Source organism: Pelodiscus sinensis, chromosome 9 (genome assembly GCF_049634645.1).
Source record: "Pelodiscus sinensis isolate JC-2024 chromosome 9, ASM4963464v1, whole genome shotgun sequence".
NCBI classification, from domain to species: Eukaryota; Metazoa; Chordata; order Testudines; family Trionychidae; genus Pelodiscus; species Pelodiscus sinensis.
The window spans coordinates 55,015,253-55,030,242 of NC_134719.1; the positions used below are offsets into that span (position 1 = coordinate 55,015,253).

The following is a 14,990-nucleotide window of genomic DNA, read 5'->3' on the forward strand; positions in this document are numbered from 1 at the left end:
GTATTGCATATTGATCAACTTATTAAACTATAAAAGAAGGCATAAACATAAAACTTTCAGTAAGAATGCTGCATAAAAGCACCATTCCTTCTTTATGTTTGAGAATATTCTGGATCCAGGGTTCTAATTCCTATATCTAATACTTACACTACAAATAAGAGAACTTAAGATTTTTAAAAAATCTCTTCTGTTTTGTTTGTTCTCTCTGCTCTGGGTAAGCTGGGATAAGAAACAGAAAAACTGCAGGAAATTTTCAATCTTGCCTCAAACCAAAAAGTTCTGAAAATATTTTCCTTTTTGTCTCATTCACACAGAGCAGATATAGATTTAGCATTTTATTCATTTGAGATAGGATCACCAAAGTCTGAATCTTGATATTTGTGACCGAAGAATGTCAAGTCTGGTATTTTTATAGCAATCCATAGTTTTCTTTCGTTAATATTTTGAGTACCTGCATTTCAGAAAAACATCCTGCATTGTATAGCTGACCTGTTCCAAACAGGCCTGCTAACAGAGAGGTGCCAATGGGACAGTTGCACCGGGGCCCAGGGCTCCATGTTGCAATAGCAGTGATGGCCAGAGCCCCAGGCTCCTATGACTTGCTTCCAGAACGCTTTATGCTTCTCTGAGGGCTGGCGGGGGCACACCACACTCTGACGGCGATGAGGGTTGGCTGCCTCAGCCCTCCCCTTCTGTTTGAGGTCTTGTCCCTTCCAGGAGCACAGAGCAGTCCTCTTCCCTCCCCCCCCCCCCCCCCCCCCCCCCGACATACCTTGCCCAGAGGCCCATGGAGGCTGCTAGCTCCCCTGGACCCAAAGCAAGAAGTCCTGAAAATATTTGTATTTTGTCTCATTCACAGAGATATAGATTTATGCTCAGATCCTCAAATGTTTTCAGGCACCTACCTCTCATTGATTTCAACAGTCTATTGGTTTGCATCTCATGCTGTCCCTCACACCACATAGTGGATGCAAAACCACATCAGCATTCTCCACTCATAAGTGTGAATTGAACAGACATCGTGTAGTGTTTCCTGGAGCTCTTTTTTCATAAGGATAAGTATATAGCTGGAGCTCAAGTTTCATAATGATAAAAAATGGGTGACTACTCTACCCTAGTAATTGGATTTAAACAATACTTAGGTCTATTGGTGCCTAACTGTAGCAAACTATGCACAAATGTGAATTTAGAAAACTGATTCGGGAAAATGATAGGGATTAAATTTAATTAAACTATAATGGATAATGAGGACAAAGAGCAGCATTGCAGCTGGATGGAGCCAGGGGAGAGGTTTTCTTGTTTTTCATTGTGGGTATCAGTACAAAATAGCTGTCAAATTAGGTCACGTGACTAATAGTTGAACTCTAATAAATACTGGAATACTTTCATCAGACTTGGAAATCTCTCTCTAGCTTTATTCTTTGGCCCTGTTTTGATTCCTATGTTCCCTGGTACTTGCACTCAATGTTCCCAGTGATCCCTTCAGAAATATATGGCTCCTAAAATGGTGACATGGTTTGGCTGTCTAAGAAATTTAGTTTGTTCATTGCTATAAACATAAATGTTACAATTATAAAGAAAGATACCTTTGTAAAAGAACGTTGTGTTGATCGTCTTTTGTAGTGTGGAGTTTGCCTGGATAGTGGGAGTTCTTTCTGGCGCGTTAGTTGAGTAAGATATTGAATATGTTTTAGTAGGGAAATGTGGGTCTTCTTTTCTCTCTTCAGGCCTTGTGGTTCTGAATCCATTTGCCAAGGTGGAGGTATAATGCATATCCTTCACAGCTGCAGAGATTGAAGTCCCTATTGTATGTTTTACTGAAGTATTTGTGTTCATAGCAATTTGGTTTTCCTTGGTAATTGCTTTATCTGAAACAAGATCAGTGCTGTTACTAGTTGTAATCCCATGTGATGTAGTTTCTTGTTTCTGAGAAATAGCCGAATTAGATTTTGTTGTTGTCTGTGTTATTTTTGTAATGGTTTCCAACCAGTTATACTCATTATTGCCATTAGGATTAAGTGTACCTTTCAGTGGAGCAATACATGTTGTGAATGAGATTGCTAGGGAGTCTATGGAGTCCTCTTGTTTAGGAGAGGTAGGATTTTGGTTTGGTTCTTTAGGGTTTTCTGTGTTTCTGCCAGGGAAATTACTGTCTGCCACAGTCATTGGGTCCATTGGAGTGGGGCTTGAATTATCTCTATGATTCTCCTGCTCAGAAGGGACTGAGTTTGCTGCTGGTTTCTGAGTCAAAGAAGGGCTGATGATGATCTTGGAAGTTTGTAATCTGTCAGTTGGAGACTGCTCTGTATTTTTCTGGGTAGCAGTATCTCTAGTGTATGCATTTTCAGAGATGTCTTTGGTTTCAGTAGTCCCCTTGGAAATGGAAGTTGTTACAGATCTTTTAGTAACAGTAGAGGTTTCTTTTGTGGTTTCAAAATGGACTTTTGTTTTCATAAAGTCTTTTGGGTTAGAGGTAGTAAGGTTTATTGGTGCAGTAGCAGTAATTTCAATCGCAGGGTTAGCTTTTTTTTCAGGTTCAATGGAAGGTTTGGCAGTGGCTTTTACTGGTGGGATTTGTGTGACAGTGGTACCAAGTCCATCTTGTGTTGGTGACACAGGTCTTTCCTGGGAGTCTTTAGCTATAGTGGACACTTCTTCAGAGACAGTCAGTGTTTCTTTAGTGACAGTACTTTCAGGTGTTTCCTTTTTATCTGTTGTGGTTACCTCTTTGTCATCAGAGGCTTTTTCCGTAGTTGTCCCTTTGATAACCGCAGTCAGTTCTTTTTTCGCTTCAGTTGTTTGTTTGGTGGCCGTAGTTTTCTGTCTGTTATCTTCAGTTTCTTCTTTGTCTGCAGTAGTCAAGTCAGTAGCCACAGCTGTTATTTCAGCAGCAGTAGGTGTCTGTTTAGTGGCAGTTTGTGTCTTTTTAGTTGCTGTAGTTGTGTCCAGTTTAGCTGTTGTCATTATAGATTCTTTAGCTGCAGTAGCTGTTACTTTGGTTGTTACAATCTCTCTATAGGCAAAAGTTGTGTCTTTTCCTGTTGTGTCTTTTTCACCTGTTGTCATTATATTGACTTCAGCTATAGTAGTTGTGTCTTTTGTATCTATTGTCATTACACTCTCTTTGTCCACAGTGCTTGTGTCTTTTTTACCTGTGGTGGCTAGAGTGTCTTTAGTGTCTATAGTTGTGTCTGTTCTAGGTGATCTTGTGACAGTCTCCCTAGCTGCTGCAGTTGTGGCTGTGTTAGGGGAAGATTCAATCTCTCTATATGCAGCAGTTGTGTCTTTTTTAGGCATTAAGCTTTTTTCATATGGACTTGGTCTAATCTCTTCACCTGCAGTAGATGCATCTTTTTTAGTTGCTGATGTTACAGTGTCTTTAGCTGAACCAGTTGTGACTGTTTTAGTTGTTGTTGCAGTCTCTCTTTTTGCAGTAATTGTCTTTTTTGCATCTTTTGTGTCTCTTTCATCTGTAGACATCATAGTCTCTGTAGCCACAGTTGTGTCTTTTTTATCTGTGGTTGATTTGTCTTTTTCACCTGTTGGCATGTTTTCTTTGTTCACAATAGTTATATCTCTTTTACGTGCAGTTGGTTCAGTGTCTTTAATTTCTGCAGTTGTGCTTGTTCTTGGTGCCCTTGTTACAGTCTTCCTAGCTGCAGTAGTTGTGTGTTTTTTAGTTAAGTCTTTTTCATCTAGAGTTATAACTTCATCACTTACTGTGGTTGTCTCTCTTTCATTTGTCAAGTCAGTAGCCACAGTTGTTACTTCAGCAGCAGTAGGTGTCTTTTTAGTTGCTGTAGTTGTGTCTAGTTTAGCTGTTGTCATTATAGATTCTTTAGCTGTAGTAGCTAGTACTTTGGTTGTTACCTTTTCTTTGTCTACAATAGTTGTATCTTTTCTTCCTGTTGTTGTTACAGTGTCTTTAATTTCTGTAGTTGTGTCTGTTCTAGGTGCTCTTGTTACAGTGTTCTTAGCTGCAGTAGTTGTACCTTTTTCACTCATTACGTCTTTTTCATCCGGACTGAATATAATATCATTTACTGTGGTTGTGTCTTTCTTAGCTATTGTGGTAGCGTCTTTTTTTGCTGTTGTTTTTACAGTGTCTTTAGCTGCAGCTGTCGTGACTGGTTTTGCTGTTGTTACAGTCTGACTTTCAGTAATAGCTGTTACTGTTTTATCTGTTTGGGCTATTGTTTCTTTATCTATTGTAGTTGTTACAATACTTGTGTTTTTCTTAGCTATGGTTGCCCCTTTAGTGGTAGTAGGTGTGGCATTTTTCATAGATGTAGTACTTTTGTCTTTAGCTTTGGTGACATGAGCTGCATTAGTTAATGCTGAGATCTTAGTTGTACTTGTTGTAGTAGTAGGTGGCATGCTGGTCTTTGGAGTTAATATCTTTGTAGTATTCATTTTGATTGTCATAGTAGTTTTATGTGGTTGGGAGGCAGGGGTCTCTCTAAAATTTTCTTCTGACAAAGGAGCTGCTGTTGTAGCTTTATTTCCTTCTCTTAAAATTTTTCTGTTGGGGTGCTTTGTAGTAGGAGCAGGCCTGGTGCCCACATTTTCCAATCCACTGCCAATCTCCTCAGAAATTTCTCTTATTTTATCAGCTGTAGTTCTTCTGTTTTTTGAGTCTTTCTCTACAAGAAGCACATATCAAGTTAAAGCGCCATTTTTTAATTTTCTCATAGTTCTGCAGCATTCCAGCATTTGCTCTTTTGGATTTGACACTCATGGCTTTTTTGTAAACACAGCTGGCAACAGTTGTAACTCTTGTAAATTATAGCAATATCTCTTTCACTTTTTTTCTGTAAAGTTGCACTGTTTTAACTTAAATCGATTTAGAAACCTTTGTGAATACAGGTTGAACCTCTCTAGTTCAACACCCTAAGGATCTGACTGGTGCTGAACCAGAGAATTTGCCACACACGAGAGGTCAATATTGTCTAATATTACTAATGCTGCCACTGCTTCTTGGCCTTTTAGAAGACATTTAGGGGTAGATTAGAGCTAAATAACAGCACACAACTCTGAGTCAGGACTGGTGGCTGTAAACAAATGTTATGAGACAGCGGGAAACTTGGCCACACCCATGATTAGTGGACACCTGGCTAACTAAAATCATGCCAGATCACAGATGATTCTGGACCAGAGAGTGCCAGACTAGAGAAGTTCAACCTGTACCTTAATTCAATTTAAACCTAGTTTTTATCAGGTTAGCTTAATTCATCAAGAGATAAGGACTTGAGTTAAGCTAACCTGATAAAAGACAAGTTTAAATTGTGTTTAACTGTGACTGTCCATGCAAGATTTTACATTGGTTTAATTAAGTTGGTTTAAAATCACACCTTTAGTTAAATAAGTGCACCCTTGAAAATGGGAAAGCCTGTTATTTTTATAATCATATTCTTATGCCACCTGTAATCATTGTGACATGTGGTGGTGCACTGTGTTGTGACTTTTCCAATGTCAGTTGTTTCTCTAATAACAAACTGTGTGAGGAAATGGGAAGTCTTTGGAGACAGGTTAGATTTTATTACCTTTTCTAGTTGTTAAATACACAGATTGTAAATGTTAAATGGTGCTGGGCTGGAAAAAGGATGTGTGCTAGGAAATACCCCACCTCCTGGCCTTGGGGAAGACGGGTGTTAATGACATTTTAATATAAAAGTCTCAGAAGGGTATCTGTGTTAGTCTGTACCTGCAAAAAAGAAAAGAAAAAAAAACGAATTCTAAGGTGCCACAGGACTCCTTGTAGTTTTTGTAATATAAAAGTGAACAGAGTCTAAAGGATCCACCTTTAGATTTGGGCCAAAAATGCTCTCACACTAGGCCAAGCAATTCTGAGAGCAACACCATGTTCGCAATTCTATCCTGTGTGTATCTGCAGTCAACCCTCCTACCCAACAAAGCCACTCACATCCTTCTTTAGAAAAGAGATTTCAGTGTGCCAAGCTATCTAATCTCCTGCCTACCTAAGTTCTACACGATTACCTGAGCCTGCCTACTGACTTATTACGCAGGGGATTCTCAAAAATAGTTAGTTGACTCTGGTTACAGTATAGTTCTGGTAGGCCTTTTTTCTTGCTTCATCTGCTTTACTATATATGAAGGAGATTGTTTTTCATTTTAAAAAAAGGAATAGGGCTATTGGTGCACTTAAGATCTGAAAAGGGAGAGATACTGCATTGGCTAAAGGAGGACTTCTTCATGCTTCTTAGGACATTTTGATTCTTCCATGGAAATATATCAATTTTGGTCTTTTTCTGTGTCAACTTTAATGGTGGCTCTACTCTGAAAAGGGACCCTGTAAAAATGCCAACATGGGGTTATATGTTTATTGTCACTTAGTGAGTTCTGTATTGAATGTTCCAAACTTACAAGTAAAACTAGGTATGTTGGAATCTCTGGCAAACTGTCCTTATTTGGTAAACTGCAAATGAGCCTGTGCATGGCCCTAATAACCTCAGTGGAGTCACATGTGAGCTTAATGGTCTGTCCATGCAGAATAGCTTACAAGCTCAAGACTTTTAAAGCATTTAATCAGATGTGAAACAGAAAATATTAAAAAAGAGGATTGTTTGCAGTAAATCCTTAAAAATTCTTTCTACATAGAAAGACAAGCATGCTTCTATTATATTGCTACTTATACTGTTTACATTTGATTTCTGCATTAGGCTGTTTGATCACAATCCATACCTTTCATCAAAATGCAGGACAATGCAGCACTTTGCATTTTGCTTCAGCTACCCCAGACTAACACGGCTACATTTCTATCACATACCTTTCATGGCATCCTTCGCTTTTCTATTATTTTTGTTTTTAATGTCCTTTGTTTGGCCATTTTCATTGGGATTTTTTGACGAAGCCTTTGTCTTCCGAATGGTTGTGGTCGACAATGAAGAAGACGATGAGGAAGATGATTTCTGTTTCTCAGATTCTGAATGTTCTGTAGCCAAGTAAAACAATTGGTGAAAATGGGAAGCCATGTAAAACACGTTGTAGAAGAAGCTAATACTCAGTTTACAAGAAAATTGTTCTCAAAAGATAAAGGTTTGGAGTGTTGAAGATGGGAAGTATTTGAAATGGCTTGCCTCCTGAGCCAGCAATGAATGGAAGCAACACCCAGAAGGAGGTAGCAAATGTTATGGTCATATTCCTGAAAACTTGAGCCCTTCGCAGCCTCATTTAATACAGGCAGTCCCCGAATTACGCGGATCCAACTTACGTCGGATCTGCAGTAACGAACAGGGATTTTTCTCGCCCCGGAGGACTGGAGCAGCGGGACGCCTGGTCCCGCTGCCCGCCTCCTCCGGGGCGAGAAAAGCTGCTCCCCGTCTCCCTGGTCTGCTGGCGGAGGACCCGGGGCCGGACCCGCGGCCACTTCCAGATCAGCTGGAAGCACCGCGGGTCCGGCTGGGTCCTCCACGGCTTTGCTCAGCGTCTCCCTGGTCTGCAGAATGACAGACATTCAGAGAATGACATGAATGACAGTTCAGAGGATTCCCTTTCAAGTGCAGATGTAAAAGGTCTTTGTAGCAGAATGCAGGTGGTTAAGTCACTCGACTTAAGTAATTAAGTCTTAAGTAATTAAGTACTTAAGTAATTAAGTAATTCGACACTCTCCGGGAAGGAATGAACAAACACTCAAACTATCTTACCCATTACCAAGATAGCTTCCCCAATTATCACCTCTAATACCATTAGCTCACAGACATCCCACTCTCCCCACCTCTAATATCATCAATTCACAGACACTTACCTTCCTTCCTTCCCCCCCCCCCCCCCCCGCATCTCCCTCCTGTTATGAAATGTGATTTGTCCTTTTCATATTTGTTCATTTTTTTAATTGTATCCTTTGGTATATATGGTTGTGACTATTTTCTTCCACTATTTGATCTGAGGAAGTGGGTCTGGCCCACGAAAGCTCATCATCTAATAAACCATCTTGTTAGTCTTTAAAGTGCTACATTGTCCTGCATTTTGCTTCAGCTACCCCAGACTAACACGGCTACATTTCTATCACTATTCTGCAGAGCTCAAGGCATTTCAAAGCAGTCTCCCATGCCTCAGAGAAACAGGTTTAATTTTTTTATAAACTTTTAAAAGTAATAAACAGGAAAACACTCTCGTCCAGGAGTTTTCGAACTTTCTCATATTATGGACCACTTCCCTGCCAGGGTCTGCTCCCCTTGGAATCTCCTAATCCCAACTGCACACCTTCCCTGGGGTTACGGTAACGCGTGGTTACCTGACAAGCATGAATAAGAAAAGAGTAAGGAGACAAAAGGGAAATGCAGCCATTTTAGTAGAACTGAATAGTAATAACTTTGGTTCATTTCCTCCCATTTTGTACACTGGGCTTTATTTCCTCTTCATGATGTACAGCTTAAAGACCAAAACATGCTCACCTCAGTCCAGGGGTCTCTAATTGCTGACCCACTGGCCATCTATGGCCCGAGCACTTCCTCAATCTGGCCCATGAAATATTTGAAAAAGTTATTTAATCAGACCTGTGTGGCTGCCAACCCAAGGACTGAGGGGGTGAGGGGGTAGGTGCAGGTGGGAACTCACCCTCACCCAGGCCCCCAGCACCCATATAGTCCCGGACATAGAGGGAACCACTCAGTCTGGGATGCCACGCTAGCTGCCTCCACTGTGATGTGAACTGCTCTGGCCAGGGAGCTGCCTGAGCTGATGCCCTTCTGCAAACAGCAGGGAAGGGTAGTTTGTTTTGCTTTTGGTTACCCTGGGTGGGGACCCCAGCACGAGGATGCAAATGTTAGTGCGGGGCAAGCAGGATCCTAGTCTGAGGACATGGATGTGGGATAGGGGAAAATCTCAGAGCAAGGACATGGGGGTGTCAGGGTGAGGACTCAGTTTCAGGTCTTTTGTGGGATCCTGGTCTCTTTCTCAGCTCCTGGACACGGGAGAAACTCATGAATCAGCCCCACCCCCGACCCTCCCAAAAGAGAATGGCTTCTTAAAATCACAGATAAAGTAAACTTGGGGAACTTTTTAAGAACATAAAAATAGTCATAGTGTGCCAGACCAAAAGTCCATCTAGTATCCGTCTTCTGACAGTGGCCAATGCCAAATGTCCCAGAAGGAGTGAACAGAACAAGAAATCATCATGTGATCCCTCTCCTGTCATACATTTCCAGACAAACAGAGGCTAGGGACGCCATTCATGAACCTAACCTCCATGAATTTATCTAGCTCTTTTTTGAACCCAGTTAAATTCCTGATCTTCACAACATCCTCTAGCAAGGAGTTCCACAGGTTGACTGTGTGCTGCATGAAGAAAAACTTCCTTTTGTTTGTTTTAAACCTATTGCCTATTGGTAGCATTAGGTGACCCCTAGTTCTTATAACTTTTCCTTATTCACTTTTCCCACACCAGTCATGATTTTATAGACCTCTATCATATCTATCATACCATTCATATTTATTTGGCATCTGGTGTTCGAGGTCTTTGGCTGAACACAAGGCACATTTTCTAGCTTTTCTCTACAAACCGTGAGACCTAAAGTCTTCCTTTAAAAAAAAAGGGGAGGGGAGAAAAGTGTGGTTGGGATTCTCTTCTAATACGAGGCACCAACAAACAAGCATAATCTACCAAATCAGAGTGATCACAGCTGGCAGCCATGCACGAGGCATGAGGAAGTGAAATTCCCAGATCTGGCTTAATTCTAACAACGTGGCTGGGGCTTCCCAGGAAAAAAAACAGTCCCAATTATCAGGAGGCTTGTGATCAAATCAGGAGAGTTGGTATCACTGATGTCTAGTCAGTTTCACAAAATGCGTTAGTAGTTTCACAGCTTTCCCCTACGGACGGGACAGCTCTGCAAACACCGCCCCTGGGCCACAGGGACGAGCTGGCAGCGGCGTGGAGCTAGCAGTGGGAAGCTACTCTAGCCCCGCTCCACTGCCTGTGTGGGGTGAAGTGGGTTTTAAATTGCCTTGGGGTGGCAGGTTGGGCTGAGGGATGTATGGGTAGGGAGGTACAGAGACACCTTCCCCCTCTCCCCATAGCCCTGCCAGAGTGGGGGTGCTCACTGGTCCACTAGGAGGATTTGAGGACTGACACTGACCCTAAGATAAATTGAGTTTGAGACCTTTGGCTTTGTTAGTAGCCCCATTGACTTTACTCAGGTCATACTTCATATCTAAATTGATCAGGAATTGGTCATAAGTATATGACCTTGTATAATTGGTCATAAGTATATGGCCTTGTATTTCTTTGTATTATATCTCCGACATATTGTACAGTTTTGTTTTGTCCTCCTAGGTGTTTTGCTTCAGATTTGGTGTTGCCCACTATCAGACCTAAGCTTACACACACACTTCCTTGACCCCCGACAGACACACAACACCTTCATGTAGTTTAGAGCAGGATTCATTTTGCTTCTCAAAAAAGCTCCCAGAAATTACTAAGAGCAAGCATTGCTGCTTAACAAGGGTTGGACAGCACTGTGATAGAAGAGCCTGTGGGCCACCTGGAAGAGCTGTACAAACTACTGCTTGAGGCACACTTGTAAATGTACTGTAGGAACAATACTGTACGGCAAAGCATTACAGACTAGTTCTTTCTCCTGTGTAATGTCTGCATAGGCAGTAAATTGACTGGGAGTCTTGTTAAAGGTTTTTGCTCTCATTTAAAAAGTTAAAATGAATGTAATTTCTTTAGCTTTGGTCCTCTGTATCATCTCTCTATGACAAATTAATGCAATGAATAGGCAAATATTTTGTAAGATTATTGCAGCTAGTAGGCATATTTTGCAAGAGTTTTAAAGAATTATCTATTAAAACTCTCAAGCATTTGCCATCGTTGACCCCCGGTATAACTATTGTAGTGAATGCAATTACAAGTCTGAATTTCTCAGTCAATGTAAGCATACAAACTTAAACCTATAATCTAACAAGTTACGATATTACATAATCCTAGAAAAAAAGGTGCTTTGCACATTCTGCAAAGAAAGACTGAGGGTATGTCTACACTCCACGCTTATTTCGAAATAAGCTATTCCAGAATAGTTATTCCAAAATAGCTTATTTCAAAATAGAATGTCTACAGGAAAGCCTCAAAATTAGTCCGAGGGAGGCTCCCCTAATGTAGATGTGCTGTGTCAATTTAGAGCCCCTGGACGCACTGGGGAGGAATAACTTAGAATGGCCCTGGTGAAGAGCTATTTCAAAATAGCAGCAGTGGAGCATCCACACATGCCTTATTTCAAAATAGCTATTTCAGACTAGGCGTTATTCCTCATAGAATGAGGTTTACAGATTTTGGAATAAGCCGTCTGTTATTTGGAAATTATTTCAAAATAATGGAATGGCTATGTAGATGCTTGCATTGTTATTTCAAAATAATGCTAATTATCTCACAATAACGATGCCGTGTAGACGCACCCTGTGTTACAGGTATTTTCTGAAATTTTTTGCAGCCTAGCTTAACTGAAGCATCAGAGGCTTGCTGTGCAAGGTTAGCTTCTCAGTTTTGTCAATACAATGCTGTCCTGAGCTACTGTACTTCCATTATTGCAGTACTAGACTTTTCCTGAAATTGCCAGTTGTGCATATGAAGTTTATTGAGATGTGGATGAAACTCCACTAGGGGTCAAAAAAGAGATCGCCATTTTTTCCTAACATTTATATTAACTAGGATAAGTCATAAAAAAACAGTAAGGCTACGTCTAGACTACATGCCTCTGTCGCCTGAGGCATGTAGATTAGGCTACCAGGCATAGGAAAATGAAGCAGCGATTTAAATAATCGCCGCTTTATTTAAATTTACATGGCTGCCGCACTGAGCCGATCAGCTGTTTGTCGGCTGAGCACGGTAGTCTGGACACGTGGGTGTTGACATCAAAGGCATTTGTCGACCACCCAGGTATGCCTCCTGGAATGAGGTTTCCTATGCCTGGTAGCCTAATCTACATGCCTCTGGTGACAGAGGCATGTAGTCTAGACGTAGCCTAAGATCTTCTCTGAAGAGTATATGATGTAATAAGTTCTAGGAACAAGCTTAATAGCTATGTGGAAACATCTCACATTAGTTTTCTACAGCTAGAACTGTGGAGTGATTTTTAACATTCACTCAGATAATGCCAGTTGCATTCATTTTCTTTCTTACCTTCCATAACTTCATGGGATTGAACTACTTTCTTTGGTTTCTTATTCTTTGAATTTTTTGATGACCGTTTAGCAGTTGTTTTGGTCACCAAAGGAGTTGTTCTGGTTGATGATGATTTCGTAGTAAGTGCTGAAGCCAAGAAAAATACAATGTGTTAATGGAAATTCCATTCTCATTCAGCATGAAGCATATTATCATTAACAAATGAAATGGAACAGCTGTGACACATTTCTACTATAAGTCTAATTTTGCTTCACTCCCTCTATTCCACTAAATTTTTGCAAAACACATGCACGCACACACACACACTTTTAGACCGGAAGCTTCTCGTGCTTACTTTAAGACCAGAGAAAACTTTTTTTCTGAAAGATTGAGATCAACTAAACACTTTTTTTTTCATTAATTGGACTTAAGGGGAAACAAGGCTTTACTTTTTAAAATGTTGGTTCACTTTTATGTCCACTTACTCCAAGCTAAAAAAAATGTCTTGAGCCGCAAACTTGGAAGCAAGGTCAGATCCAGGTATTAGGTTAGTCCTCTTAAGTTCTCTGTTGAGGCTAAATCAGGGTCTGGGTTCAGATATACTGTCACTGAAATCTCATGAGGTTTCACACACATGTTCATACCAGAACCGGAAAATAATTTGGGATCCAGTAGTCAGTCTAAACCGCAGGTGTGAATTTGGATCAGAGAGTGAGTCAGATAGCAAGGGTTCGGGTAAAGGTCAGCTGTCCAGCCATGGCAGAAGAAAGATAGAAGGCAATGGATGTGGTTTCACAAGGCTGCAACTTTATTCACTTAAAATATCTGGGAGCATCTGGCAATAAATTGTGCAGTTCAAATCATTAACCTTTTCTTAATTTCCACATAATCCTAATGTCATAACCTACTTCATCCCAATGGGCCCCAGACATGCTACCTGGGATGGGCCTGTCTGGCAAAGAGAGAAAAATTCCTTCCCAGCTCCCCCAGTAAAAGGCTAACTAGTGCAATGCACACAGGCTGTCAAGTGGGAGCCTTGTCCTTTTGTCAAATTCATGGGTGGGAGGGGTGGATGCTGCCAGCTCAGTCTTAGGGACTGCAGGGACCTGGCAGCCACTTCCTAGAGCCACATGGAACCTGCACAGGTAGAAGCCTGCAGTAGCCCAGGGCCTTGTTGTGCTGAAAACACCCAGAAAACACCCAGAAAAGAGAAACACATGGGAGCACTCTACTAACAATGTCTTGTGTGACGTATGAACAGTATAAGACCACTTTCTCCCTTGCACAAAATGAGACCTGGAAATGTGGGTTATGTTGGGATTAACATGGTACAATATGATATTAATTTGAAACTTCTGTAAGACATTACAGAAATCCATATTTGTTTCGTTAACTATTCTTAAGTAACCTTGCATGATTGGTTATAGGGAGACTGTATAGGGAGACTGAGCAGTGACAGCAGAGGAGGTATCTACCATTCCTATGGATTTCCTCCAATTTCAACATTGAATAGCAGATACACACCGAAGCTTTGCAGCAGAATATGGGCTCTTCCCTATTTTTTCCTTTGCTAAAGTACCTGGAGGTCCAAGATGCAACTGCCTTTTGTGGGGGATTAGGTGAAGTGAAGTTATTAGATAGTTTAGAAATGAGCAAATAATTAAATATTTTAAGCAGTAATTCTGCAGAAAAAATATAGTATTTTTAATCTAGTTCTTTCTGGTTTTGCCTTAGTAAGGCAAGGTGTTATTTTAAGCTCTGAAAAGAATCAGACCTCAGCTTCAACTCTTGGGCTACGTCTAGACTTCAAGCTTCTCGCACAAGAAGTTTTTTGCAGAAGAGATCTTCCGCAAAAACTTCTTGTGCAAGAATGCGTCCACACTACAAAAGAACATCACAAAAGTGATGTATTTTTGCACAAGAGAGCATCCAGACTGCATGGATGCTCTCTTGCAAGAAAGCTCTGATTGCTATTCACAGAATGGCCACCAGGGCACCTGTACTTCTTTCAATAGGCTCTTTTTGCACAAAACTCCTGTTTTCCATCCACACATACCTTTTTGCGCAAGAGCTCTTGACAAAAAGGAGTTATTCCTTGTAAAAAGAGGAATACCTGTACCGAAAAAGTCCTCTGTTCTGTTGATTCACTGTAAATTTATATGCTCAAAAACACGCTTGAGGTGTGGACACGCCATGGGTTTTTGCGCAAAAACAGCTGTTTTTGAGCAAAACCCCTGTAGTGTAGACGTAGCCTGAGAAAGCAGGAAGCAAAAAGGATCAGGAACCAAGATCAGTGGTGAAAATCAGTGTTATCTGGTATATACAACCTTCTTAGCAGTACAAATGGACAGAGGGAAATAGATATTTTGGCACTTGAAAAAGTACAAAAAAGGAAAACCAAAATGATTAGGGGTATGGAACAGTTGCCATATGAGGCGAGATTAATAAGACTGCGACTTTTCAGCCTGGAAAAGAGATAACTAAGGGGGGATATGATAAAAATCATGATTGGTGTGGAAAAAATGAATAAAGAAGAGTTATTTACACCTTCCCATAACACAAAAATGAGGGGTCACCAAATGAAATGAACAGATTGCAGGATTAAAACAAACAAAAGGAAGTATTTTTTCACACAGCACACAGTCAACCTGTGGAACTCCTTTCAAGAGGATGTTGTGAAGTTCTAGACTATAACAGTTAAAAAAAGCTAGATACATTCATGGAGGATAGGTCCATCAATGGCTACTAGCCAGATTGGCAGGAATGGTGTCCCATTCCCATTTCCATTCCCAGCTTCTGTTTATCAGAAGTTGGGAATAGGTGACAGGAGATGATCAATTGATGATTACCTGATCTGTTCATTCCGTCT

The 14,990-nt window shown here is 40.8% G+C and overlaps 1 protein-coding gene across 2 annotated transcripts in view; it reads right to left on the minus strand.

Moving 5' to 3' along the window:
- Nucleotides 1-14,990, minus strand: part of PRG4 (proteoglycan 4) — a 37,838-nt gene that overhangs the window by 10,736 nt on the left and 12,112 nt on the right. For both annotated transcript variants that reach the window (XM_025181860.2, XM_006110867.4), the window contains 3 exons: nt 12,140-12,268; nt 6,788-6,952; nt 1,587-4,643 (listed from right to left, as the gene is read on the minus strand). In XM_025181860.2, coding sequence (XP_025037645.2) covers nt 1,587-4,643; nt 6,788-6,952; nt 12,140-12,268 — 3,351 coding nt within the window. The remainder of the gene's footprint in view (nt 1-1,586; nt 4,644-6,787; nt 6,953-12,139; nt 12,269-14,990) is intronic.